Here is a 27894-nt window from a genome sequence, read left to right on the forward strand (position 1 = left end):
GATGCTAAAGAAAATATCTGATTAGCGATTCCTATGTACCAATGAATTTAAAAGGTATTTTTTTACTAGTCTTCTTTAGGGATTTTGTACAATCTGAGAGTCATTGTGCTGGTAAACTGGTAGTTTGAATTTTCTAAAACCCTTCTGTTGTTTCGGAAAAAAACAAACGGACTAACTTAACTTGAGACCACTTGAGAAAACTATGATTCATGTTCTGGTCAACCTGAACTAATCTATTATGCACTGATAACAGGTTTGATTTGTGAATCATAAAATCAAAACATAAAACCACTACTACTTGTAAATATATTTTTAGAACATTTTGTTAGTCAAGCTTCCTAACTCCACGGTTTTAAAAATGAACGAGGCTCAGACTTGAGCAAAGTGTTGAGTCTCATCAGTCTCAGCTGACTGTACAAGAAAAGTTAAACCATTCCACAGTTTAAGCAGTTAAAGGAAGTTAAAGTCTTGCAAATAAAGGCAAGAATGAGACAACTGACTGAGAGGAAGAAGGAAAACAAAATGGAGTTAAAAAATGTTCAATCAGCCATCAAATGATCACATTGGGTCATTATTCTTGTGTCACAGCAGTAGACCTGTACCCTTTAGAGCAATAATTTAGAAATGGGTCTGACAAGCTTCCAAAGTAAGCATCTGTAGGATAACAAAACTGGATTATCAAAAATTTGGTCTGCTTGTTGAAAGCCTTTAACAAGAAGGCTTTAAGTACGGCGTGTCAAACTCTTGTGGAATAACATTAGGTTTGAACAGTGTAAAAATAGTGACTTAAACTTATGCTATTGTAGAGTTTAAAGGGGAATTATTATGTAAAATCAACTTTTCTTTTTTTAGCTTTATATGAAGTTATAATGTTTTCCCCTCATAGTCACATCTGGAGTGTTGCTTTGATTCTTTCATGAATGTTTGAGAAATCCTTAAATCTGCCATTCGGGGTGCCTAGACGTTTGATCTCACAAAGCTCCGCCTATTTACCCAAAGCTGCGCCCATTTACCCCAAACTCCGCCTATTTACCCAAAGCTCCGCCTATTTACCCCAACCTCCGCCTATTTACCCAAAGCTCCGCTTCAGAGTTGCAGTCTCCAGTTGAGCTTGTGCCTCACAGAGGAGCCCTCGTCTGTACTTCTCCCTCTCCACTCCTATAAACTAGCAGCAGCTATTAGCAAATACCTGGTGGAACTGCAAGTCTGCTGGGCTCATCATACAAATATTTTTCAGTCCAACACTCCTAAGAAAAGTGAAAGGCACAATGGCGAAGCATTGTTGTGATCACATGCTGTGTGTCGGAAAGGGGCAGGAGCTTCTTAAAGAGGCAGAGGCCAATTTCAAGGAGTTAGGTTGTGAAGTCAAATTTCTTTTAAGGTATGTTTGATATTTACAGTGTTTTTATAACACCTGAAGGTAACATAGTTTCTTGGTTGTGCCATAAAATGCCAGTATGTACCTGGAAAACATACAATACTGCCCTTTTAAATATATTTAGCTGTAGTGACAAATGCACTCAAACAAGAAATAGTTGTATTACTATTTAGATCTAAATACAAAAGAAGTGAATTCTCCCATTATTCTTAGAACTGCTACAGCACAGTGTCAGAAAAAGACACAACATTTAAGAAACATTCTGCTTGAAATCACTCTCACATAGTAAGAAGTAATACATCATAAAAAAGTATTTCAAGGAATATAAACAGACAAAGCAAACAAATAGAAACATGCAATAATAGTGCTGTATGTACAGTACAGACCAAAAGTTTGGACACACAGTTGTGTCCAAACTTTTGGTCTGTACTGTACATCAGATGTAGACAAACAAATTTAGAAATTTGTTTGAAATTTTTATTAAAAAAAAAAAAAAAAAAAAGCTAAAGCACTTTTCCAAGTTGTAAAGAAATCCCTCCAACAAAATACAAATTAGTAGGACTATACGTTGATGAAAATATTTTTTTTAACAAAATACATTATAGAAAACATATAAAAACAAACAGCAGCCTTTAGCAAAGAGCGAAAAAAGTTAATACAATTAATGTTTTATAAGATATGACAAGCAAATGTACAGAGTTAAAGACTGACACTGAAATCTCCAGAGTAATCCAGTTTACAAAATGATGTTTTTGATGAAAAATATGTAGCAAATCTGACCGAAACAAACAGAAATACAAACAAAGGGATGGGTAATGTTTTGTAAAGATATTTGTCTTGGTTGAACGTGTTATTTACAAGGTATTTTGTAAGTTTGCTGTTTAAATTAGACTTTGTAAAATAGATAATATTACAGAAAAATGTGGCGCATCTCAGTAAGTTAGAACAGCATTGAAAATGTCATTTATTTCTGAAAAAATATTCAGAAAGTGATGTTAAGATTCAATACACAAACAGAATAATGTTAAACGTTTTATCGTCCTTTTAATGGCCATAGCTTCTGGTTCTCAAAAAATTGAATATTACACAAGACAAATAAGAAATAACTTTTAAAACATAAACAGAGCTGAGTTATGATCCACAATTATGGGTGAGACTGCCGACTTGACAGTTATCAAATAGTCAGACAACGATGGCTTCTACAAGGAGGGTAAGCCAAAGGTTATTGCTAAAGAAGCGGCTGGTCACAAAGTGCTGTTACACTGTTAGAAAGTTGAGTGGAAGAAAAAACTGGGATAGAAAATAAGACAAAAGCAACAACAATGACGACAGCCTTGTGAGGATTGACGGTTGGCTGTGCTTCTTCCTATCAAAGTCAGCAAAGCCGTAAACTACAACAGCTTTTAGACACACTTACAATTTATTAACCTGTAGTTGTAGTTTAACCTTATAACACTGATCCATAAGCTCTAGCAGGTTTGTTGTTGAAACTTTGTCACATTGTGGATGATATTGTGGCCGCTGCTGTGCATAAAGCCATCACATGTGAGGACAGTGGTAATGATGCGGGGATAAAGCTGCAGTTCATCAGAGTGACTCCCACAGCATCTCCCGCTGTGTGGGACCCTCGGCGGAGGGATACGACAGCCGCTGTCATCGTGGTGCTGAGGCTTTTTGCAAAGCAAAAATGTCTGCCTAAGGGAAACTCGTAACTGATATATAGAGGATATTTTCCCACGTATCGCCGTTTAAACCCGATTTCTGCCTTTGCGAGGCGCGTCGGAAGAAAGCGACTCTTCACCAGATCACCCTAGTCCGGATTTTAATCGAGAAACAGGTAAAATATCAAGGGGAGTTTGCCAGAAGCTTTCGGACGCGTGAAAGAAGTTGGGAGTTGAGAGAGACATAGATCATCATTGCGTTTTGTTTTCTGGAGCTGCACACTGAGATTGTCACGTCCAGTGTTTGTTTGTCTGCGTTGCCTGTCTTTACCCCGTCTTTAATTTAGGTTTCAGCCGCCGAAACGACACTGTCTTCCTCGTTGTACGGCCAACAAAGCCAGTAGTAAGAGGCTGCATCTGCCCATATGAACGAGTAACCGCAGCTAGCGCTAGCCGCGGCTAGCCCAGAAACGTTAGGCGCTTCAGCGCAGGGAAAACCATCTCCCTGCTTGCAAACAAGGCTCCAGAAATCACTGACATTAACGAGGCGTGCTGCAGCATTATCAGCGGATCGTATGCATGTGTAACAATCAGCATGCGGTGTTGTTACGGAGTGATATTGTTCCTGCGCTGATGCGATGCTGCAGGTCCTGGGTTTAACGCGTCCATTCAGAGCGCTCCCCCAGCTCTCTTTACCAGCGAGTGAAAGATACAAACCAAACGTGGTTATGACACGCTTTAGCACCTTTTCCTCAATTACAATGCGTTTAAGTTGCCTTCATCTCTGTGATGATGATAAGGACGGCAACGACAGAGCCAAGTTTACTTCACGGTGATGGTCTTTTTTTATTCCGCATCCGTAAGAAATACCTCCCGTGGAGATGATTTCCAGCGTGGAACTAGTCCCCGCTGGTAAATGAAGCTGCAGGGATGCGATCTGATAGACTCTGTGTTTGTTGTTTTTTTTTTACTCCCAGGTTTCTAGATCGTCAGGATGAATCCTCAGCAGCGGATTGCCGCTCTCGGAACTGATAAGGAATTGAGTGACCTGCTGGATTTCAGTGCGGTAGGACTCCTTATTACCTGTTGGTGTGATTCATCTCAAGTTTGAGGTTTAAAAATTTCTTCACAGATATATAGTTTTTTTTATTTTTTTTTATTTCACTATTAGTCTGAGCTTATGTTCCTTAACTGCGCTGTTCTTTGTGTTTTAAATTTGAACTATCAAGGTTGTATGCATCCATTCGCCACAAATCTAGCAGCCCACTCCCCTCCAAGTTATTGGTCCACCCCGTTTTTACGTGATTTATTTCTAAAATGTTCCCACAGTTATCTAGTTCTGTTTGGCTCTGCAGGGGAATCCAGATCCTCACAGTCATCACATTTTTAACCTCAACAGCATCAGTCAAATAGTAAAAGTGTCTGGTGTTGAAAATGGTGATGGATATAAATTATATCTATTTGTTTTTAGCTAAATGAAGGGGAAATGCAGGTCTGGAAATGATCAGGGTTTGAAAAAAAAAAAAATCACGATAAGTTAATTGTGAAATAGTAAATGTAATGATCCAAGTTATTTAAGATAAAAAATAATTAATCTGGAGAGTTTGAGTTAAACTCAGGAGTTACTTTAGTCTGTTCTTCCTTTAGTTGGCAGGTAAAATTAGAATTTTTTTTTCAATTTCCTCTTCCTTAAATCAACCACATACTGTCTGATGCGCTTTGTTGCGTTTACTAAAAATCAAATGAAGCTCCAGCTCACATAAATGAGATGGTCTTTAAATGCATTAGTTTTCTGTTAAATTACAAATATTACTTTTCTGTTTAGGGGCTTGCTGCACATTTGTTTCTGTTATGTCTTATTATACTTATGAAAAAAATCTGAATCGGTCAAAATTGGAATCAGCGTCTCAGTCCTCAGAGAAAAACGCAAATTAGTATCAGACAGGAAAAGCCTGAACTGTGCATCTCTGCTCCACATAGCCGAGTCCTTGCTATGTTTTTAGATCCGTGTCTGTATTTGTGCTTTCAGATGTTCTCTCCACCTGTAGGCGGAGGGAAAAATAGGCCCACCACACTTGGAAGCAGTCAGTTCAGTGCATCAGGTAGGAACTGATCCCTTAAACCGTTCTCCATTTTCTGCAAACTTTTTGATTTGAGGTCTGTGTTTATTCCTGCTTAAAATCTGCACACAAGTATCAGTTTCTGGACGTCTTTTGCTTTTGTTCGCGTTGCTCCCAAAGTTATTTATGAATGGAGTCTGTAGGAAAAGTGTCTCAGCCTTCAGTCTTGGATGCAATTCCTCTGTGTGTTCTCCTCACATCTGGCGCTTGAAACCTGAACCCCCCACCTGGGGTTGTGGAGCAGTGCTGCAGTAAAGAAGTTGAACAAAGCACAGTTTAGACCATAGACATGTTTTATTGATCTGTGTGCAATTATAGCACACCGCTCTGAATGTTAATCATGTTTTGCATTACTGTCCGATGAATAAATAATGCACAAATCAGCCGTGTTTAGGCTTGAATGATCAGGTGCTGTGATGCTTGCAGAGGGTGTTATTACAGAGGATTTGCAGTGAGGTGTTTTAGAGGAAATTAGTTTCAGCATATGTGAGTACTGGAGCTGCTTATACTGTGTAGTGTGAAGAGGTGGTGAAACATGTTGTTGAGCTTTTTTCCCCGTTAGTGAGGAACTCACACTGATAATTGCTCCTTCCATTAAAGAAATCTCCCACACAATTACCTACCTTATTTTATATATATATGAGCATCTTTATTCCCCTTGAGTGTTTGTGAATGGCTTAGCACTAGCAAGAGTTCAGGCCCCTCTTCTTCTGGATCGCTTCCTCTAGAAATAAACACTACAGGACATTAATCTGAAGCACGACTATTGTCTCATGTGCCACTAGAGAAAGTCAACAATCGAGCATTATGTTTCCTGAAAGCGTGTCTTGTGTGAATCCACAAAGGGCGTCGTTGTAGTGGGTTATCTGTGAAGCGAAAGACACACATTGAGGAGAAATGACAAAGAAACAAGAACAGAGCTGTCACACATGACCTGTGGAGCTGTGACGATGGCTTTTGTGATACCTAATCATTCAGCTGAGAAGGATTATGTTTGTGGGTGCTCTTCAGTAAAACAAATGACAAAGAGTCTAGTTTTAGATTTGAAATGTGACATTATCCTGGTTTGCACTGAGATCTGCATTAAGCATTACAGAAATACAGCTATTTCTGATACAGCTATTTCAGACTATTATTTTCTGCCTGACAGCAAAGTGACATTATGAATTTATTTATAAACCTGTAAATAATACTTCTTTGTCCATATTTACTTTAATAACTCCATCCATCCATTTTCTGTTCACCCTTGTCCCTAACGGGGTCGGGAGGGTTGCCGGTGCCTATCTCCAGGAGTTCACCCTGGACAGGTCTCCAGTCTGTCGCAAGGCAACACAGAGACATACAGGACAAACAACCATGCTCACACTCACACCTAGGGAATTTAGAGAGACCAATTAACCTGACAGTCATGTATTTTGACTGTGGGAGGAAGCCGGAGTACCCGGAGAGAACCCACAGGGAGAACATGCAAACTCCGGGCCGGGAATCGAACCCAGGACCTTCTTGCTGCAAGGCAACAGCTCTACCAACTGCGCCACTGTGCAGCCCTATTTCAATAATATAAAATAATAATAATTATTATTTTTATTGTTTTCTACCCAAATGTCTCAGAACAAATGTGTAAAGATTAACTTGTGCTCAAAGCAACATGCAGGTTTTCTAAAGCTGGGCTGAATCATCAAAATGTGTGTGTTCTCACAGAAAGGGGCGTAGCGTTGTGTTTGATAAATGAATGCAGTGACATGTGTAGACATCAAATGAGCAGACTGAGTTGTATGCTTTTTGGCCTCTAAAACAGTGTATTTTTGCTTTAACTTTTTATAATTTCATCTGAGTAAAATCTGATGAGGTCAGCCATTGTGATGAGAGTCAAAACACAATTTTCCTGACAGTGTTCAAATATGTTCTGTTTCAATCTACAAATGTCTTGCTCATTTCTGCAAAAAGGTTGTTTGAATATTTTGCTGCACATTTTTAATAATTGAATATTGTACAAGCTATCCCAGTGTTGCTAGGATACAACTAATAACTACTATTGTAAACTTTATTGGTTATTCCCTTATCACACCATTGGATATCGGGCTTTCCTATCTGTAGTGTAGTAAGATAGTCTGCCTTAGGTAAATAAGCTCCAGCATCACTTTCCTAAGCAGCATACATAATTTAACAAACACATTTTGTAAGCTAGGCAGGTTTTTTGGACACGTTAGAAAATTAAAAGACGACTATTGGGTGAGTGACCCAATAATAACATTGCTTAATCTCATACAAGACGATGAAGACACTCTGTCTGCGTTAATGGCTGAGTGTGGCATGCAGGATGTTTGAAGCTGAAAGCGAAACTGATATTCTGACCTACTTTCTAATTACTTCAGCTGATAATTACTTGACAAGTCGAGGGCTCTCACAGAGCTTTGCAATTTAATTCCCAGACATTCGGTTGATCATTAGATGTGAGAACATAAATGAGACAGTGACCTAATGTCCTGATATTATTTCTAACAGTCTACACCCTTGATCCCAGTGCAGATGCCCTGTTCAGAACGGGAGGGGATCAAAATCAAAACTTTAGTTTGAAAGACATGAAAAGACTCAATGTTCCATAAAACCTGGTTTGATGCATCATGTTAGATCTACATGACAAATGTTTTTCAGTACTTGTGCTACATTTTATTATACATGACAGGATAGCAAAATATTAAAGGGAATTTGTATGACACAAGCGTGAACACTTGATAATGTTTTCATAGGTTTGGCTCATTGTTTCTCTTGCCTTGTCAATAGGCACGCTAAAGTCAATTGGCCAATTTAAAACAAAATTTGCAATTTGATTTGCCCAATTTATCATCCAATCTGCAGATTAAGAACTGAAAACATATTTTCCCTTACTTACTAATTATTTGGTCTATAACCGCCTTAATTCCCAGGATGTACTTTCATTCACTTTTTGAGTTTAGTAAACATCAGAACAATTGTTGATTCTTTATTTCAGTGTGATTCAAAAGAAGCTGTAGCACATTTAATCTCTTTTAAGTCTTACGTTTTAAGAGTTCTTTTTAAACATGACTAAAATGAGCAAATTAGACCTCAAAGAAACCAGTAATCGGTACTGGGCAGCAGAAGCCTGGTCAGTGCAAATCTGTTTATAGATTTAATTGTCTGAAAGTTGGTCTGCTTCCATTCTGGAAGTAGAATAGAAACAATACAGACCTGATAACTTAAATAGAACATATAAGAGGGAAACTCATGTTCCAAAACATTAAAAACTACACAAATGTTAACTTTGAACCTTCTTTGTGCTGTTTTGCAAGAGGCCTCTTTGCCACACATTTACAAGAGGAGTCTGATCTGGACTGCTTACAGGTCAGTTGAGCACATTGTGTGTCTATGAAGTCATGTTTTTGTAAGTGGGGCAGAATGAGGTTTGGCATTGCCCTGTTGAAATGTCTGCAACTCTTATTGGAAAAGGTGTTGCCTTCATGCTAGCTGGAGTCCCTTTAAAATTCAAAATAAATGCCTCTCCATCAGCAGTGGCTTCACAAATATGCACCCCATACTGCCACAGATGGTTGCTTTTGCATCTTTTTACAGTAACTGTCTGTAAATGGTCTTTCTTTGGCACATGGCACCAAATGTCTGTTTTTTTCCTGAAACGACTTCAAAGTCGACTGAACTGACCTCAAAATCCTGTCATCTGAGCAGAGTGTTGGCATTCATAGTTAATATATGGCTTTCTGCTACAGCCAAAACAGGTTTGCTGTATATTTCTAGATCCAGCAGCAGACCACACCAGGCAACAACATGTTTCCAATTGGCTACATGCGGCTGAATTGTTGCATAACACACACTCGGGATAACGGAAGCACTATGTTATATACAATGCATTGAAACCTTCTGAACTAGTGCCTCATATTCTGACAGTTTGGCATAAAGTGGTACACCTGTAATCAATTTTAAAATAGAAAAGCATTTTTCCATCAAGGAGAAGAAAATTTAGTGCGTCATAGAAATTCTAGATTGCAGATTTGCATTTAAAAGATGACCCTAGTGTCACGTTTTACGGATAAGTACTAGTCGAGTCTGGAATCAGGCTGGACTTTTTTCTTCCTTGCCTAGTATTTCAGATTTCAACAAACTGGCCCCTACACGACTTTACCTCTGGAGTGGATTCTAATTTCAGGAGGCTAAAATGAGATTGCATCTGCACACATTTTCATTTGAATATTCCAGTACTGAGGGCCTGTGTAGGGTAAATCCCCCCTTCAGACTACAGTCAGAGCGCCTGTCTCTCAGATCTTCAAGGTTAGGGAAGAAGCACCTATATAAGTGCTAGTGAACTTAAGGCAAGTGAGTGTGCAGACACGAGTGTGGAAATTGCTGGGAATGAAGGTTTGGATTATTGCATCTCAGCTGGGCATAGCCTGATAATTGAACCAGAGTGGGACGGGCAAAGACCCTTGAAAATTATGCTGGAGAAGATGGATTGGGAAAATGGCTCTAACAGAGATTCATCGCTTCTCCCTTCCAGCTGTGTTGATGATGCAGACCTGATGAGCCTATTGTGAAGTAGCTAATTTTCTTTCAGCGCTGCATAGTGATGCATTGGTTGGTTGTGTGTAACTCATTCCTGACCACAGTCCTACAGATCCTCACTCCTGCCTCGCTTTATGTGCAGCTTTGTGTATCAGAATATAAAAAATAAAAAGCCTGGTCTGCGAAGATCAAAAATAACTATTGAACATTTATCACTAGAAGTATATTGCAATGTAAATACCAGAGACACTTTTAGTTTCTCTTCTCATTTCTATTTACAGATTTGATCAAATAAACAAATCCTCAATAATCCAAAAGTTGTCCTCTTGCTGCAGCACTCATGCGCTCATCCACAAAATGTAATTCAGATGAAAATCACATGTGGAGGTAGTTTGAATTGCCATTCAGATTAGATTTCACAAATTAGCTTACTTAAAAATCTGATTACTTGCAACTAACAGTGGTGACAGTCTGTGTTAAAGATCAGGCTTGATAAGCAAATCAGATGTACCCGCAGTTTCAGAAATCTTAGAAAATAACTAAAGCACACTTGATATGGGTTATTGACATTTTTCAAAAAAGGTTATATTCAGTGTTAAGTAAGTAGATCGGATTGCTAAAGGTCAATCAGTTTTCAACTCGGAGAAATCCGAGTGAAATTCAAACAAGATTTAGGCGCCTAAATCAAACCTATTTATGCTGCACCCACTGTGTGTCATCAACTATTGATGGACAGAGTTCAGTGGGTTTTGCTTATCAGTGTATGTGACAGAGAGTTGTGAGTTTGGCCTTGTTGTTTTGTTTCTAAACTTGATTGGTTTCTCCGTCCTGCTCCCATGCCTCGCTCGTTGCTCGGCTCGTCAGCTCGATGCTGCATCAATCAGAAATAGATCATATTTTTTGAAGAGGCCAGCTCTACTTTTGGGATGTTTCTGAAATGTGTGTCTGTTAGAAACTCAGACATTGTCTGATGGGCATATTCACTCAGTGGTTGGACTGGGATGTAGCCAGGACCGGTTCAGTTGAGAGGAGTAAGTTATAGTTTCTGAATCCGTTTCACTGCAGAAAATGTAAATGACCAGATATGCCTCTGTTAACTAGTTGTTACTGTTGACAAGTGTGAATAATACTTGCTGCAGTTTTGGATGGTTCTTGAACATCTGGAGTATTTATTTTTTGTTTATTTTTAAAATAATTTTCAACCTAATAACTAACAAAGAAAAATGTTTTTAATGTTATCTTACAATGCTCACTCTTAATGTAAAAGAAAAAAAATACATTTAAAATGTAAAAATCCATTTATTTTATCTCTTTTTTTGGGAGTACAGTTTAGGGGTGCAACTAACAAATATTTTAGTAATCTATTAATCTGTGCATTAGTCTGAGGATTAATCAAATAATCTGATAAAAACATGGCACGTTGTACATATTTTTCATTTAACTACTTAAGGCTTTTCTTTTACAAATTAGAAATACATTAAAAGAGACAAATAGCTCAATTTCTTTTTTTAGCAAGAAAATAAACATGTTATTGCCTAAAATACAATTCCTTTAGTGAATCTGAACAGGGTGAAACTAACACTTGAGAAGTTTTGACTAAAACATATCTACAGATAAACATGTTTTTGTCTTAAACATATTGTTTAAATTACAGCTCTGAATGTGTTCTTTCTTCAAATGACTGTTTTTAAGTATGTGTACTCAGGTTAACAATGGATTCATTAGTAAATTAGTTGACAATTATTTCAATAATCGAGTAATCACAAGTAATCCGATTAATCGTTTCAGCCCTTTTGAAGTTTTTGCATTAATGATAATGACAGGAAAAAAAAACCCCAACTAGAGCTGCATGGCCCAGTTTTCATATCTGCTGAAATCAATTATGTCAAATGAGAAAATTCCCAGTTTAAATAATAAATAGTTGACATTGAGGGGATTTATTCCACTGATGACCAAGCTGATGCTCTGTGGAGTTTCAGCCTTGTCGCATAGCGTTGTATTGTAGTTCATATTTTTGAAATGTTCCCTTTCATGCCAAAACCCGCCTCTGTTTTCCTGTTGTAAAAGCTCTTGCTGAATCCGGGTTTTGAGAGGGTGCAGCTGTTTCTTAATGGTCCAGCAGAGAGCAATCAGTTATGAGAGGCAACCTATGGGCTTTCTTTGTCATTTCCCTTCTACAATTACTTTATGAAACAGGATTCTCACCGCAAATGTTGAGAAATAAAAACATTCAAATACATTTTACAAAGGAAACATAGAGGTAGCTTCTTCTTCTTTTTGGTCACATCTGAGATTATTCTTATTATTAGGCTCTCTAGGAATCAGCTACTATTTAAGGAATGCTAACAGCAGCTTGGATTTCTGAAGTCCTTGTTCTTTCATTGAGTCCAGTGCTTTCATTGTTTGCTCTAATTCTCATGGGTTCGTGAAGAGAGGGGTCAGGTGAGACTGCAAACACTGACCGCTGTTGCAGTTTGTGTGTGAAAGTTCTCAGTTCGGCTGAAATGCATCACAATGAAATAGCTCGAATACCTATGGGAGCGCTTGAATTAGTTACACAAGTATCAGAGCTAAAAATGTAAAACATCTCAACCAAAATTCAGAAAGTGAGATAAAATTACATGTGTAGTTTTTCCATAGAGGCGGTGCAGAAGAGGAAACGAATCTACAGCGTGCAAGCGGCAAAGCATCGTGTTTGTCAGGATGAAACTTCAAATCTACAGCTCTGCTCACTGGAGCGTGATTTCTGGGTAGTGAAATGTCACCAACTTTCTGCACAAGTGTATAATTAGCTTTACAAATTTCTTGTGAAGAACTTATTTCCATCAAGGAGGATAAAAATATGACTAACAGTAATAACATGAAATTTGAATTTTTCTGTATGTTTACTGTAACCATACCTCAAAAGGTTCTCTGTTCTCATTAAATTAAAAATAGGTGGACACATTGTAGTCTATGATTATTGATTGCAAGTAAATAGTTTTTTTAAATGCTTTATTCATTTGACCTTTTTCATAACAAGGTCATTCTTGTTGCGTTGAGGAGTCTTAGTAAAATATGTGAAACTTGAATTGGAAAAATACACAATAAAATTAAATAAAATTGCTTCGTTCAGTATTATTGTTTTCAAATAGACCCATTTTTTGAAATCTGATTTTCTTTATTTGAACTTGAAGCAGAGCATATTATATTGCTTTCTACAGAGACAGATGGAATTACAAGAGGGATAATCAATAACGCGATAAATGTAGATGCTCTGTTGCTGCGGTTTTGTTGATACTGCAGCACAATATTGTTTTAAACAGCAAGAAGAAGCGAGGCATCAAATATTTCTTAATGGCTATATCACATAAATTAGATTGTAAATACCAGATATTATATTTTTCAACATATGCCAGATGGTCTTGGTTGACAGTTTGGTTGGCATTATTGATTTTTGCGTTTTTCTGTTTGTCTTTTGAAAGATTAGATGGAGGTTTTTGTTCGTCTGAAGAATTAGTTTTATCATGTTTCAGTTCTCAGGTGCTTAGCCTGGCCTGCATCAAATCATCCAGTTGCCTTTTGGTACATTTGGAGCATATGTAGCAATAAAGTCATCGAGGCATTTAAAGTTAAATAAACAAGATCTTGTAACTTTGGAACATTTGAAGATATTACATTTTCACATTTCTTTTCTTATGTATTGATGGCAACATAACAGAATAACAGGGTTACAACAATTCTCCACTAATAAGCTCTAACTGGTTACTGGCAGATGGAATAACGAAACAAAAATCCAGAGTTTGTTTCCATTTTCAAAAAATGCATCAAAAACTTTCATAATTTTCAGCCTGTAAGAACAACAACCAACATCGTCAAATGTAATTAAAATTTACTTTAAAAAACTGAATTGGCAAAACAAAATTGACAGGTTTAATTTCAGACAACTAGAAATGGGTAAAACATTATCAGTGCATCTCTAAAACTGGGCCAACCTTTCCATTAAGAGACGAGTGTTTAATACCAGTCACTTACATAAAGCAGGAGATTTTTTATGTAATAAATTACTTAATTTATATAAAATAACCTAAGCATAAGAGCTTGGTAACATTTTTGAATACATTATTTTGGTATTTTTTCAGATATTAGGGCTGTTGTAAAAGAACATTTTAGTAATCAGTGATGGCATAGTTACTTTGAAAAAGTAACTTTAATTGGATTACTGATTACTCCTTGAAAATGTAACTCAGTTAGATTACTGACTACTTGATTTGGAAACTAAGTTACATTAAAAGTAACTTTTTTAGTTACTTTCATCAGCTGCTAACAACAACGCTGTGAAAATTACATTGAGCTTTACCAATACTTAATTTAAACTATTTTATAATGGTAACATCAACAATGTGTCTCCACTTATAAGGTTGAACTGAAGGGGAGATTTTTTAAATGGTTACAGTACAAAAAAAAAAAAAACGTTAGTAATTTGTGCATGTTTGTTGTGGTCCACTATTGTCTGGAAAACTCTAAGAAGGATTTAACCCCCCCATCCCACTCAAAGTAGTTCCTGTTTTTCTGCCAACAAAATGCGCATCTCCCTCGTCCCTCCCTCGTTTACGTTTCTGTCGCTGCTGATACTGTCGCACAAAAACGGCGATCACTCGACAAGACGCGTAGAGGAAATAAAATAAAATTCCAAAAGAAAATAGTAACGCACAGTAACGAAAAATGATTTTGATAAGTAACTGTAGTCTGACTACTGGATATGAAATAGCAACGCGTTAGATCACTTGTTACTTATTAAGTAACGCGTTACTGACATCACTGTTAGTAATTGAGTACTCTATTGATTATTTTCACAATTAATTGAGTAATCGGGTCTCTGTCTCTCTATCTCTCCAATACTCCAAGCATATCGCCAGGCACTGTAGGAATGCTCATTTGTCCCCAAAGAAATATCGAAAACCCGGAAAATTTGACATCATCCTACTAGCAATTAGCAATAACTCAGGCAGAAGTGAAAGAGCTGTCCAACACAAATAATGATCCAGCTGGAACACGGTGTGCTAAATAATACATAATTTAACGAATCTTTGAGGCAGATACATTTTCCTCAAGGAATTTTAATAATCGAGGAACTCGAATCACTCAGGGAATCATTGCAGCCCTAGTAAATATCTACTAACCTGGAGGATTGCCACTTTTTAAAGCTTGCTATTCATTTTTCAAGGATTTTCCACCAAGTTTATTAAATATTTCTTATAAGCTGCAAACAAATGCTGATATTTTTTGTTCAACCAATCATTGAAAATTAAAAAAGGATATCAAATTTTAAGGTTGTGAAATGGAATTGTGTGCGTTAATTTTTCTGTGACATTAAAATTAAACATCCCCTAGTTGTTTGTGTTGTAGATTACCTGAAAACAACCTACATCTTCATTAAGACGATTTAAAAAGTAAACTTATTTTTTTCTTATTATTAGATCAGATGCTTTGGTCTGTCTTTAAATCTATAGTATACACTTATAAACACAATGTACAATTCTAAAACTAGCCTGTTGTGAAGAATGGTTTGTTTTTCTTTATATACATTCATTTAAAGTGTGAAGCAGTGACTTGTAAATGTAGTTTGAACTGTGAGAGTTGAGGGGACTTGCTGACTGAATCGTGCATCTCTTGTTCTGACAGGTATGGATGAGCGGACCAACCAAGCGTCTTGGGCCCCAGGTGGCGAGTCCAGCCCTTCCTATGAATCCTCCCGGGTAAGATGACCCACAATCTAATGCCTCTGAGTGGCCTTTCTGCTCCACGGCGCATCATTTAACACTCATTACATCAAAGTGGGGAATTCACAATGTTTTATCTCACCTTTTTCCAGAGCCTGTTGTGTTATTTGACCTGTTACAGACACATTTCTCTCTGGCAGAGTGAATTCATTAGTTTTAAAATGTCTAAGTTCTTTTCATTTAAAAGAAAATATGTTATTTTTCTCTTTTATAGCACAAAAAACATTTTTGTATTACAGTTCTTGGTAGGTGATCAGTGGTTTTCATGTAGCACCTAAAATTTCATTTTTAGCTCCTCCTAAATTCAGTTTTGCCTCACAAGCAATGTAAACCTACATCTTATATATCTGATGATAATATTGAACAGGGAACAAATATTACCTGGAGAAATATTGTTTGGCTGAAACACTGAACATTTGTTCAGTCTGATTAAAACTACAGAAACTGCAGTTTCTTTTTTTTGTACAACAAAGTGATGCAAACCTAAACATTCGCTGGTTATGAGGAAAGATGTTCTACGTCTTACAGTCAAAACAAGCTTTTTACCTCCTGAGCATTTGCGGAAGTGTTTCAGATTTTTATGCAGCTTTTATTTTGAATAAACTATGATTTATCCCGTTTTTATCTTTTGAAACTGTGTTACCTTTCTTAGTGTAAACATTTATATTACCCAGTTTAAAACGTCCCATTAAAACGTCGTGCAGTTTAAACGTGATATTTGTGTGATTATAACAACTTTACATAGAGGTTCACTGTAAATCAAAACTTTGTTGGGAGTGAATGTCTAAATAAGAAGCTCTGAGTGTTTGTATGAGCAAGTGTGAACAGCTCTGCCTGTTTGTTTGTCTCTCACACGTTGGCTGTTCCCGATGCCCTGTATGAATTCCAGTTAATGTCAATCTCCTGTCACTTTCTATTAGAACTCAGCTAAATGTCAGAGCCACTCGGCCTGCGTTACCTTGTTTATTTCTCGGTGCCCTTCCCGAATGAACATCTACAGGCTATGGTAACATAGGCGGCTTGATTTGAATTAGAAGACAGAGAAGCTTGAGATATCTTCGCTCCAGGTGCATATAAATGAGTGATTCTGACATTACGACGCACGGCGTCAGCCAGCAGACAGCTGTTTGCACATCCATAAGGCCTGCATGCACTCTCTGAAACAGCTGCACATCCTTATCCTCACACAGACCTGAATATAAAGCTATTTTTTACTATTTTATTTAACACTATCTTGTCCATCCATTCGGGATGGACATTTATTGTATCGTTTATTATTTATTGTGATATACTACTTATAATGATAAGAATTTTGATTTATTGTTGTAATGATAAATTACAGTTAATGTTTGAAACCCCCAAAATTGTCCATATTGTCAGGATTGTTAGCTTTACTAACAAGGTTCTCTACTTTTTGTTAAATGAAAGCATCAAAAAATGTAAAAACCCGCTTAATACAGCTTCTGTGTGAAGTTAAGTGATACAAATAACATTTATCTCCACATTTATCATCATCACAATATAATATAAAACTTTTAAGTTCACATTGCCCACCCTTACCATCCAGCCATACATACATGAATAAATGAGTCTTTTACGTTGCTTGTGTCACATTGGAGGGTTTAAGGTCAAGCCACAGCATCTCATTTCACTCCAAAATAGGGATGAGAACTCATTATCTTGAATTAAAGAATTTTAGTGTAAATTTTGCCAATTAGTGTTTTGAAAAGCAAATGTTAACATTAGTTATTTCTGTTTCAAGGTTATGATTACCTTATTGAATTGATTAAAGTCATTAGATATTATTAAGGTAAAGAATTGCTTGAATTACCTTTGCAGTTTAACCTGAGAACTCACCTAGCATAATACAAGATCAATAATTTACATAAAAATTATGAAATGAAAGGTTAGAATCATTCTAGTTGCAAAAGGTTTGTGTGAATAATTAGATTTTATTTATTGATGTTTCCAAACCAAACACCCCCTACTCTGAACATCTCATACTTTGTTTACAACAGGTTGCTGCATTTGCTTGCCTTATTTTGTTCAGGTATTTTTAGGACATGGCATTTTATTCAGCTAGTTTGAGTCGATGCATAATTTGCATATTTCTGAATGTTTTCAGAGATTATTAAGTTTCTAAGATTTCTCTTAAGAAATATTTAAGACCTTCCTCACATTTTCTTCTTTTCTTTCATTGTATAAGAAGAGGTCATAACGACTTATTTTCACCAAAAATAGTGAAAAAAGTCACTATTTTTCTCTACAAAGTGAAGCCGTGCCTATTACTTCTTTCTGTTTACTAAAAAAACAGAATCAAAAACTTTAAAGAAAATCAATTTACGGTTTATTCACTAAATGTGTCCAAGGCTTGTGGAAGAAATTCTGCGTGCCTCATCCTTCAGTCTGCTACAAAGGGAATTCAGTCTTGTCCCTGAGCTTGTTTGCTGGTGCGCTATGAATGTGTGATCAGTCGACTGTGAACAGTCCAGAGACCTGCCGCGCTGACCTTGGCTCACAGCCAGCCGCTGTTTCCTGGGTAGCCGTGGCTGCAGACTGGCGCTCTGACAGGCAGGGCTGTGCCCGTTGCCACCGCACGACAACCCCCCTTCTCCCACGTGCCCTGCCCCAATTGATACCCGACCCCACGCGCATCCATCACGACCATATCATGACTTCCCAAGGAGCCGCATGCAGCCACACGTTCACCTGGGATACTGCCCAGAGTGAAGGAATGACTGTTTAAACAGTGTGGTGAGTGATCGGGGAGCAAGGCGTGAGCTCTGGCCTGCTTGCTGCCATAGTTATCTGACAGTTATTTAGCCAGTAGTGCAAACGCAGCCCCGTGGCTGCCATGACAGGATGCGTTAGTGTCTTGGATAGATGTAGGCCACCAGTGTTTGGGAATGATGAGGGACCTGTGATTGATGATCTAACTGACTCAAAGCAGCAAACACAGAGCAGTAAGACTGTTAATGTAGAAAAAACACACAGTGGTATCTTTGTGTTTCAGACAGGATGCTGATACACTCTCTGGATATTTGTTTTTATGTTAAATACCAGGAGAATTTTACCTTAAATTATTTGCATTAATCGGTTTTTGCTATTAGATATCGCAGAATTTATAAATGATGATGATGATAACAAAGCTTTGATTTTAATCAATGTAATAATTTAAGCTCACATGTGAAGCTCAAGCTGGTTAAACAGACTGAAAAAATGTCACTGAAGTGTAATCCGTAACTCAATTTAATCCATGTTATTTTTAACATTGCCTGTTTTTACAAAAGAGAAGGAAAGAAAGAATAGTGTAATGAAAATTAAATATTTAATGTCAAAGTACAATAGCATGTTCAATGCTTCTTCTGAACAGACCAACAATAAGAGCCACCAAACAATACAGCAAGAAAAATGCAAGAATGAGATTTAATAAACATCATACTCCACTTATTTAGTAGCTGTCCTAACAGCTAATAGTGATGTCATAACTTTGTTGCTGTGGATTTTGTAATTAGCTTGACCTTTCCCTTAAAGGTGAACTTTCACCCTTCTTGCTCTATGGTTGTCTGCTGATGATGGCAGACAAGCTTTTTTCTTCTGCCTCTGGGTGAACCATGTGATATGGCTCCTCGTGTTTGTCATATTTTAAAAATATTACATTTCAGTTTTACCCGTACTGTATGTTCTTGTCTCTTATTGCAGAGGGTAAAGCTAATGTTTGCTACTGGCTTTACATGCAAACCACAAACCGTCTGGATGCCGCACTCAGAGCTTTCCAGTTCCTTTGTTGCATCTTTCAAAGTTCGGTTTTAATTAACATTAAGATAATCTAGTTTGGATTATTGGTAATCAATTAAATGCTTCAAAAAATAACCCCCAAAAAAGCCCAAAAGACTTAAAGGATAATATTTTAACTGGTATACTTTGCAAGAAAATAAACAAGATTATTATGTCGAGTCACTTGTCTGTATTATGTTTTGCTGTAATTATCTCTAACTTTAAAGAGCAACTAATCCCTAAATTGTCTAAATAGTTTTTTTTAGGTTTCATTCTTCATGTTTCTGTGCAAATTTTGATGTTATAGTGTAAATTTATTTAGTTCTGTAATATTTTGCCTAAAACCATCAAAAATGTTACAACTCTCCCAGAAACATATGGATAAAACCCTAAGAAACCCATTTAGAGAGTTTATCAGAAAAAAAAAGCTTATTTAGAGGTTCATTGGATGACAACTTAAGCCAAACTTTACAAACTTCTGATATGTAATGTACATAGTCTCCTTGGTCAATTAATAATTTGTGCTGCACTGAAAACAAAATATTTTAAAACACTCAAATCTCGACCCGTTGGTTCTTCCTCAAGAGGAGAAAACCATTTCATCTGTGAACCAAAACATGCAACACTTTCCTTGTTGACTCCCGTTGATGAATCCTTGGTGTTCAATCTCAAGTATAGTTGCTCAGTAGTACATCAGTCTTATCTGAAGTGCGATTTTACAAATTTACGTGACCAACTGGGCTTATTTCCATGAACCCCATCCTCCTGGTAATAAAATCTGATTCCTCTGAAGGAAAATGAAATAGGGGTTCACCTTCTAATTTAATTCACAAAACTCGCTCGTTGTTCTGCAGTTGAAAAGATGAAATGTTTTTCACTTCCTTCTTTCAGCGGTGTGTGCGTGAGGGGGTGTGCATGTGTGTGTATTAGTTTGCTTGAGCTTCTCACGGGGCTGTTGTTGTTATTGAGTCGGTTCATGGTGTGATTAACAGAGTGTGCAGGCTGGCAGGAGCACAATAGGGAATCCCTCGACGCAGCACAACACTTTGATGCCTTTGAAATTACTCCATCACCATCCACTCACAAAAAAAAGATAGATAATAAGATTTACTTCTTTTTTTTTACTCTATGTTGAATGCAAAGACTACGAGTTGGTGGGGAAAAAAAGAGCTTTATAGAAATGCAAGCGTACGCTGCTTGGTCCGTCTGGTGAAAGTTAATGTAGTTTTGGAAGATGCGTTCGACTGGAGGATTTTCACAGGGTTTGGGATTAACTCTGTAACGAAGCATCTTTTATTACATGGGACCCCAAGTTCTCCAAGACCACACTGTGACCGATATTTAGACCTAAGCCCCAGATGCTGATAACTATCATGAAAAGGCTGCGTGAAACTGCAGGAGAATAAGGCAATTTTTATAAGCTGCAGGTGTCAGGAAACATTGTCTGTGTTTTCCCCCTTCCAGTAAACAACAGTGTCTCATGATACGCATAGAGGTAGCACAAATACGTAGGGCTCAAATACAGGTTTGGGTAATGGGGATTGTTTTGCTCTTAATAAACTGATGGATGAAGGATAGATGAAGAAGAAAAGCAGTAAGTAAAAGCAGTAAGCAGTAGAAGTAAAGCAGTAAAATAAGGTTTTCATTAAATAAGTCTTAATGAAAGTACGTGCATATCTTGTACCAAAAAAGTAGAAAGATTATTTTAATAATCAGTTCTTCTGACGATTAATCGGATATAAAAAAAAAAGACACATTCTGCAGGTTTTAAACCTTTTTATGCAACTGTGGCAGTACAGAAGATGCAAATAATTCGATTCATTTTTAAATGAGAATGTAAACATTATGTTGCATAAAATGGGATAGCAGCTTTTCCTTAGTGTTGATTATTTGTAGCAAAGGATGCATCTGCAGGTAAAATTCCTTCAACAATGTGAAAATCCCAGTCTTTTGTGCTAATCTGTTGATTGTTTTTGGATTAATCAATTAATAACTGGATAGCAGAAGGTGCTTAATTTTATATTTGTCAGAGAATCTGAGCCAGTTGAAGCTGGGGTTATTGAATTATCTGCTGATTATTTCAATAATTGATTCATCACAATTAATCCAATTAATCATTTCAGCCCTACAGAAAAGTGATAATATGCCATCAGAGCATATGAAATGCACCCGTAAAATATATTTGACATCCTTTAAAAATGTAGATTTTCTACTAGAAAACTAAAGTCACAGTAAATATGCCAGACACACAAAGATAAAAACTTAATCTTTAGTGTTGATTGTTTTATTGTCTTTAATATCGTTTATTTAGATTGAATAATTTCAAGTAAAATACATAAAATAAAAGTGTTGAATGTCACTAAGATGAGCTGTAACCAGCTAATCCTAATATTTGTATTTTTTCTGGAGGATTATCCAGATTGCGTATTGACATTAATGACCAGATGTGTTCTCCTTTTGCTGCTCACTGAAGTTGCTCAATATTGTGAATAATACTCTGATCTCCTCCCCCAGGGTTTTGCAGACAGCCCTCATTACGGCGATCACATGAGTGACAGCCGATTAGTGTCCCATGAAGAATTGTCCCCAACACCTTTTATGAACTCAAACATAATTGGTAAGTAAGCAACTCCTCTTAAATCAGCCCTCACATGCCCTTTGGAGTTAGACTGTAAAAACATTGGTCTGAGTGATGTGCAAGATGCACGATGCATCTGGAGGTTGAAATGCTGAAAGCCTTGCTTGGGTACTAGACAGTATTTACTCCCCTCTCTCTTTTCTTCATCTCCCTCTCCCTCCTTCTGTGATGACCCTCCCCCAGGGTAGGAGTCACACCATCAGTATAGCTTTCCGTCAGACGAAGAAGCTCTGTCCGAAACATGAAATTTGCTATCAGCTTATGCTGATAGCAAATCTGCTGGTAGGGTTAATAGTTGATTTAAACACCTTCATTTTACATCATGATTTTTATGTGATATTCAGTTAAGGTTTCAAGTTTAAATGCTGCATGTAGCACCATCTAATTTTATTTTATAAATGCGATTATAAATTCGATTTTGTTTACATTTTATGTAGTTTTAACATTGTTTCCGTTCTATGCTGCCAAACCAGTCATCAAAACGGCCATCATGTTCCATACCAGGCTCTGGATAATGCACCTTTTCAACCTCAACATATTTTCTTTTTTAGCTCTGATCAAAATTATTTGCCAGCTTCTCCCCTTCCTTGCACTTTGTTATTGAGTGGCAACATGCACTGACATTACAGCAATTAAAAGCTGTATGTTACTGGGTGTGATGTGTAACCACTTGACACTTTAACTATGCCTCAGCTCATTATATGATGGCCCTAAAGACTGGTTTTCAAGCACAGTGATTAGTTCACAAATGGCTGCTGCTGAATTGAACTAAAATATTATCTCTCTTGTAATTGATCATGTGGCTGCTTCAGCAGTGCCTCTACAGCAGCAGGTTATAGATGCGATCTGTTGCTGCAAAATGTCAGTTCTCGACAGCATGATTGTAAACTTTGTATTACAGTTTCTTATCGCAGGCTCAGAAGTCTGCAGTCTTATTGAATTGTTTTCCAGAGTAAGATCCGAGACTTGCATAAATCACGTTTTTTTTTTTCTTCCCTGTGTTCTCATTAAATTAAGCCTGAAAGGTTATTTTTCAACAGTGCTTCTGGCAGCACAGCCATGCAGTATAAAGATGCCGTTAGATGCTGGTTGGTAGGTTGTGTTTCAAGCAACAGTTTTTGTTACCACAGAAGAAGGGAAACTTTCATTTAGTGGGTCCTTTTTAAACTTTTAAAGTAATTGCTTCAAATCTGAAAGCATCTGTGTGTGTTGTAGACTTTACTGGAGCGAGCTGTTGACTCAGATGTTTGTCAGTCCGCTTACCACATCCAGGATCAATTATTCAGGAAAAACATAAAGGAGCTTTGGAAAATGTTCACTGACAGGCAAAACTGAGGCTGGTGACGCAAACCTCTTAGGGATACTTCATACTTCCTGCCTCTTATTCAGAGTATCCTTCCTGATTGGAAGTCCCCGATACAAACCTAAAAGACTGGTCTACGTAATGTGAAGTTTATCAGCCTGCTAGATCATAAATGGCCTTTGTTTTTAAAAATACAACTCTAAATGGAAAATTCCTCTGGAATAAAATGCAAAAACAACCTGATGTGATTTTGTAATTGTTTTAGCCATTTCTTTCTTCTTGCTCACTACATAGAATTTACAGGCAATGGATAATTAGCTTACAGGGGTCTGTGGAGTTCCAGAATAAAGTGCTTATTTTTTGCATCATGTTATGCATAGTGTGCATTAAAAGCTTATAAGGAGAGATTTTTTAAATTCAGGGCTGAGTACCCATTGGTGACACCGGTCTCTCAGCAGGCCTGGAAGTAAGAACAAAGTATAATTTTTTTTCTCCACCTACATTTGCAACATGTAGGCTCTTACTGGTTTGCTCTGTGTACACTGCAAACTATCTGGTAGGGGGCAGCCTCAATGTCCATGTACACAGAACATCACAAGCAGTCTTAGTCACCGCCACATGAAACTCTGTGACTCAGCTGGTCGTAACAATGATAAACATGCTACTCTTGATGCTTTAGAGCTATTCTCAAGGGGATTTGCAACAGGTTTTGTATACTTATAGTCAGTCATCACACATGTACTCACATTATCTAATTGTAAGTGATTCACCAGTTGTTCTTCTTAAAGGACTGGGACATTTCTAAGGGCTGTAACTCGCAGAATGGTGAAGTTATGCTAGAAATAATATTTTTGTATCCAGCAGAAAAGTAAGGAATTTCAAGATTATGTCCATTTATGCATCAACACATTGGTCTCATTCTTTTATCGGATTTTTATTTAGCTTAGAAAGGCTGAAAATTGTGAGTTTTTCTTTTTGACGCTTTGGGAATAAAATGTCTTGACTTGCTGATTACAGACAAGGACAAATCAGGGGATAATTAGCTCTCTAACTGATTAATTGGTGGATATCTAGTAATTATTAATATTAATATGTGGTAAGGACATTTATCCTGTAAAAATATGTTACATTTACTGCTCTGGCGCATTAATTGACAGTCAAACAGTCAATTCCCAACTTAGAACAATTCTTCTTTTGTTTGGTCCATCAGTCCTCTTCCATACAAACCTTTAGTCCTGTAATGCCCCTGTTAAGTGCAACAAAAGCACAAGATTTAATTTGAATATATTCATTGCCTATGTTGTATATTAAAAATCAGAGAACAGAAAATTGTAAAAGTAGTTTTATCAGTGTTTCATTAGTGGGTGTTTGGCCTCGATTTCCTTGTTCTAATTATTTAGCCACAGGGTTGGCCAAGTGTTCGTAGTACTGACAAGAAATGGTTACAACTGATTACCCGCTGAGAGTTTTTTCTGGTGGTGTCAGCTTGAAATGGGGAAGTCAGTGGGGAAGGCTCATTTCAGGCAATCTGGGCAATTACCTCAGGCAATGAGCTACACCTGACAGAGCTGCTCATTTAACTCATTTATATTGTGAGCGTAACCCACTGCTTGTAGCTTATGCCATTAAATTTCTGTTTTATACTCAAGATCAGGGACAATTTGATTTTAAAGTTGTTATGTAGGACTGAAGTGGTTCTAAGTTATTGTTAGTAACAGGTGTGATTAGACTGTATAGAAAAGAAGGAGACAGTAAATTGGTTAGAGTCTCTAAGACTCTCCAAGTCTAAAATAAGAGTTAACTTTTCAATTCAACATCTGCATTTCTTACAACTGTCTTTTTATTATTTGTCACTTCTAGTAGGGCTGAGCAAGTAATTGATTTTATCGATTAATCGAATTTTTTGGCTTTGAAAGATTTAATTTTTGGAAATCTGGATTTTTTTCCACAAATGAACCATTGTGTTTTTGTACCATATTTTCCGGACTATAGAGAGAACCATACTATAAGCCACATCTACAAAGTTTAAAAAAAAAAACTGGAAACGTACATACAATATATAAGCCGCTGGTATCTCCGCTGCTCTCGGTTTTTCACAAGGTTAATAAATAATAGACCTTACCACAGGGGCCGCATTTCATTGGCTGATGCCCATTCTATTTTTAGCGCTGCTACAACGTGCGTGGCCGTCTCACAAACACACGCTTCCCGTTAGCTAAGTACAGCATAATGGCAGAACTTCTACACCTTGAAGCCTGTCTGCTACACAGTCTTACGTTAGCTAAACAGATCAATATGCAATGTGTCTGTATCTGACATACACTAAAGATTTTATTTTAGCAGAAAAGGCTTTGGACTAAACTGTTACTCGTGTTAGCTACTCTAGCACCAAGTACAGTGTATCAGGCCTAGACACACTCAAACATTTGCCAACAAACCACAGGAATCACCTACTGATTTCAAAAGTAGCCTACAAAACGATGAATACCCGACTTACCCAGCCTTGCAAGAACAATAGGCATCAGTGATCTTGTCCGCAGCTATATTGATGTAGAGGGTGTGTGGATCTGCCGTTTTCCTCATCGAGCGAAAGCATTTTGCTGTGACGTGCACACCTTGCTCGAACACCTTGATCTCATCCAAAAAAGATGACCTGAACTTGTTAGTTCCTCAGTCCATTGTAGTAGCTGATATATTGTGAAAATCCGGTAGTAATGATGCACTAATCGAGTCAGAAATACACTGCAGATCATCAGTCGAAGTGGAAGACGCCATGTTGACATAGAAACAAGGCGCCGCGAGGCTTTGTGTGTGAGACTTGTGGCCAAGTGGGATTTTCTAGGTCGGTTGTGGGCGGAGCTTGGGTCCATTAAGGACGCAGCCCTCCATCTCCAAAGCCGAACCATGGATTCGTTCATGTCGAGCTTACGTGCAGCGGCTCTATTTCCCTCTTGTACTGCCAGATCGATAGCCCTCAACTTAAAAGCTGCTTCATATGAACTTCTTTGTGTTGTTTCCTTGATGAGGGGGTATGAGTTTGAAAACATTTCTCCCTCGTGCTAGCATGTGCTTGTTCTAAATGAAAATGACCACTTTCTTCCTTGATTTTCAATTTTGACTTCCAATGATTCACTTCCTGCTAAAGAGCCCCCTGGTGGTTGAAGGAAAATCCACAGAAAAGCAGCGCCGAACTATAAAAAAAGCAAAAAAAAGTAACTAAATACGGTAGTTCACAGTAATGTCAGCATGGCCAAAGCCAATTGATAAGCAAGTTTTAGAACTTTTATTTATTTAGACTTTAAATATTGAGGCTGCAATTAATTTTTTTAAGGTTTTATTGGCTCAAGTGGCCTTTATTTGATAGTGAATTGATAGGAAAGTGGGCGGCCGAGTCGAGGACTGAGGCCTCCATATGTGGGTTGTTCTTAACCCCTACGCCACCACAGCACACCCAATTATTTGTTTTAAATTATGATAATAATGTTACAAGAAGAAAGTAATTTTCTCAACCCAACACAAAAATTAACAAAAAATTAAAATGAGGAATTTTGAACATCCCTTAAAGTTATTCTTTACAGATAAGGAATTACTTCATTTTTTTTACACATCAGTATGAAATTATTGTCAGTAGCAGGATTTCGAACCAAATGACTGAGTTTATTTTGAAGAAAACAGCATGGACCAAGCTGGTCATGTAAGATCTTGATAACTCATTGATAAATCTAAGCATTTTTCTAATTAAAACAGTTTTTTACTTGTAATTTTAAGATGTTCTTCTTGTAAAATTGCGTCTTTATTCCACAAATATTCTGACTATATATTCTTGTAATTAAACAAAAAGTTCTAGTAGCCTGGCTCTAGTGCTCTGTCGGACAAATTACAGAAAGGACAATTGAAATAAAAGCTACTTTTTCTGTCATATGTAATTTTATTTTTTTAGAAAAGAAAGCAACAAAAAAAAAAAAACCCAGTTAAAATCGGACATCAGTTCTGGTACGAAAAGATTTGAGATTTTATTTGTAATCCATATCGAACAGTTCTATTTTCTATGATTGAAACATGCAGGCTATCCATGCTCAAAATGTTCTGCAATAAGATCTGAAATCAACAACTTTATCCTCTATTGTTGTAAAACAAAGTGAGTTCTCATTGGATACTCGCTGCTTAGCTCGAGAGTTTTTCACATCCGTTTTCTCCTGCCATGTGCCTCGGGGCGTGACATCACAACTGCTGAGTTGTTGTTTAATACTCACGTTTCTCTGTCCTGCTTCATATCTACGGTTCATACGGCTTTAGTCTTGCATAAAAGCTAATCAGCTTATGGCGGTGTCATCTACGCATGCATACAGTCACATGCAGATGCCCTGTAGACAAACACGTGTGACCTTAAGAAGGCTACCTGACTGGCATGGCTTAATTTAGAAGCTGACTCATTAAAGTTTGTCATAGCCACTGATTTACATTGGACCTTACAAACTGTGACTGTATTTGTAGTTTCAAAGAGTCCATGTTTTAGTTTATTACACTAATGATAATTAACAACAGGAACCACTGCATGTAGTAGGTCTTTTCTGTCTCCATATAATAATTATTTTAAGGCAATAACTGCAAATTATGCATAAACACAAAAGGTTTTTGCTTCCCGAGGCACTTCAGTGCAGTACAGTACAGTGCAGCAGGATTCCTCGGCTGATGATGCTGCGTTACTGAGCTGATTTATTT

At 37.2% G+C, this 27894-nt stretch overlaps 1 protein-coding gene across 7 annotated transcripts in view; it reads left to right on the forward strand.

The window, feature by feature from the left end:
* The first annotated feature begins 3030 nt into the window (after nt 1-3030).
* The window catches only part of tcf12 (transcription factor 12), an 83440-nt gene continuing 58576 nt past the window's right edge, over nt 3031-27894 (forward strand). For 2 of the 7 annotated variants that reach the window (XM_032560607.1, XM_032560608.1), the window contains exons 1-5: nt 3034-3215; nt 4017-4105; nt 5069-5141; nt 15357-15430; nt 21746-21848. In XM_032560607.1, coding sequence (XP_032416498.1) covers nt 4034-4105; nt 5069-5141; nt 15357-15430; nt 21746-21848 — 322 coding nt within the window. In that variant the 5' untranslated portion in view covers nt 3034-3215; nt 4017-4033. Of the gene's footprint in view, nt 3216-3557; nt 3872-4016; nt 4106-5068; nt 5142-12321; nt 12443-15356; nt 15431-21745; nt 21849-27894 lie in introns of those variants that run through there. The other 5 variants (XM_032560606.1, XM_032560603.1, XM_032560609.1 and 2 more) reach the window with 5 other exon arrangements.

This window comes from Xiphophorus hellerii, chromosome 4 (assembly GCF_003331165.1).
Source record: "Xiphophorus hellerii strain 12219 chromosome 4, Xiphophorus_hellerii-4.1, whole genome shotgun sequence".
Taxonomy (NCBI): Eukaryota; Metazoa; Chordata; class Actinopteri; order Cyprinodontiformes; family Poeciliidae; genus Xiphophorus; species Xiphophorus hellerii.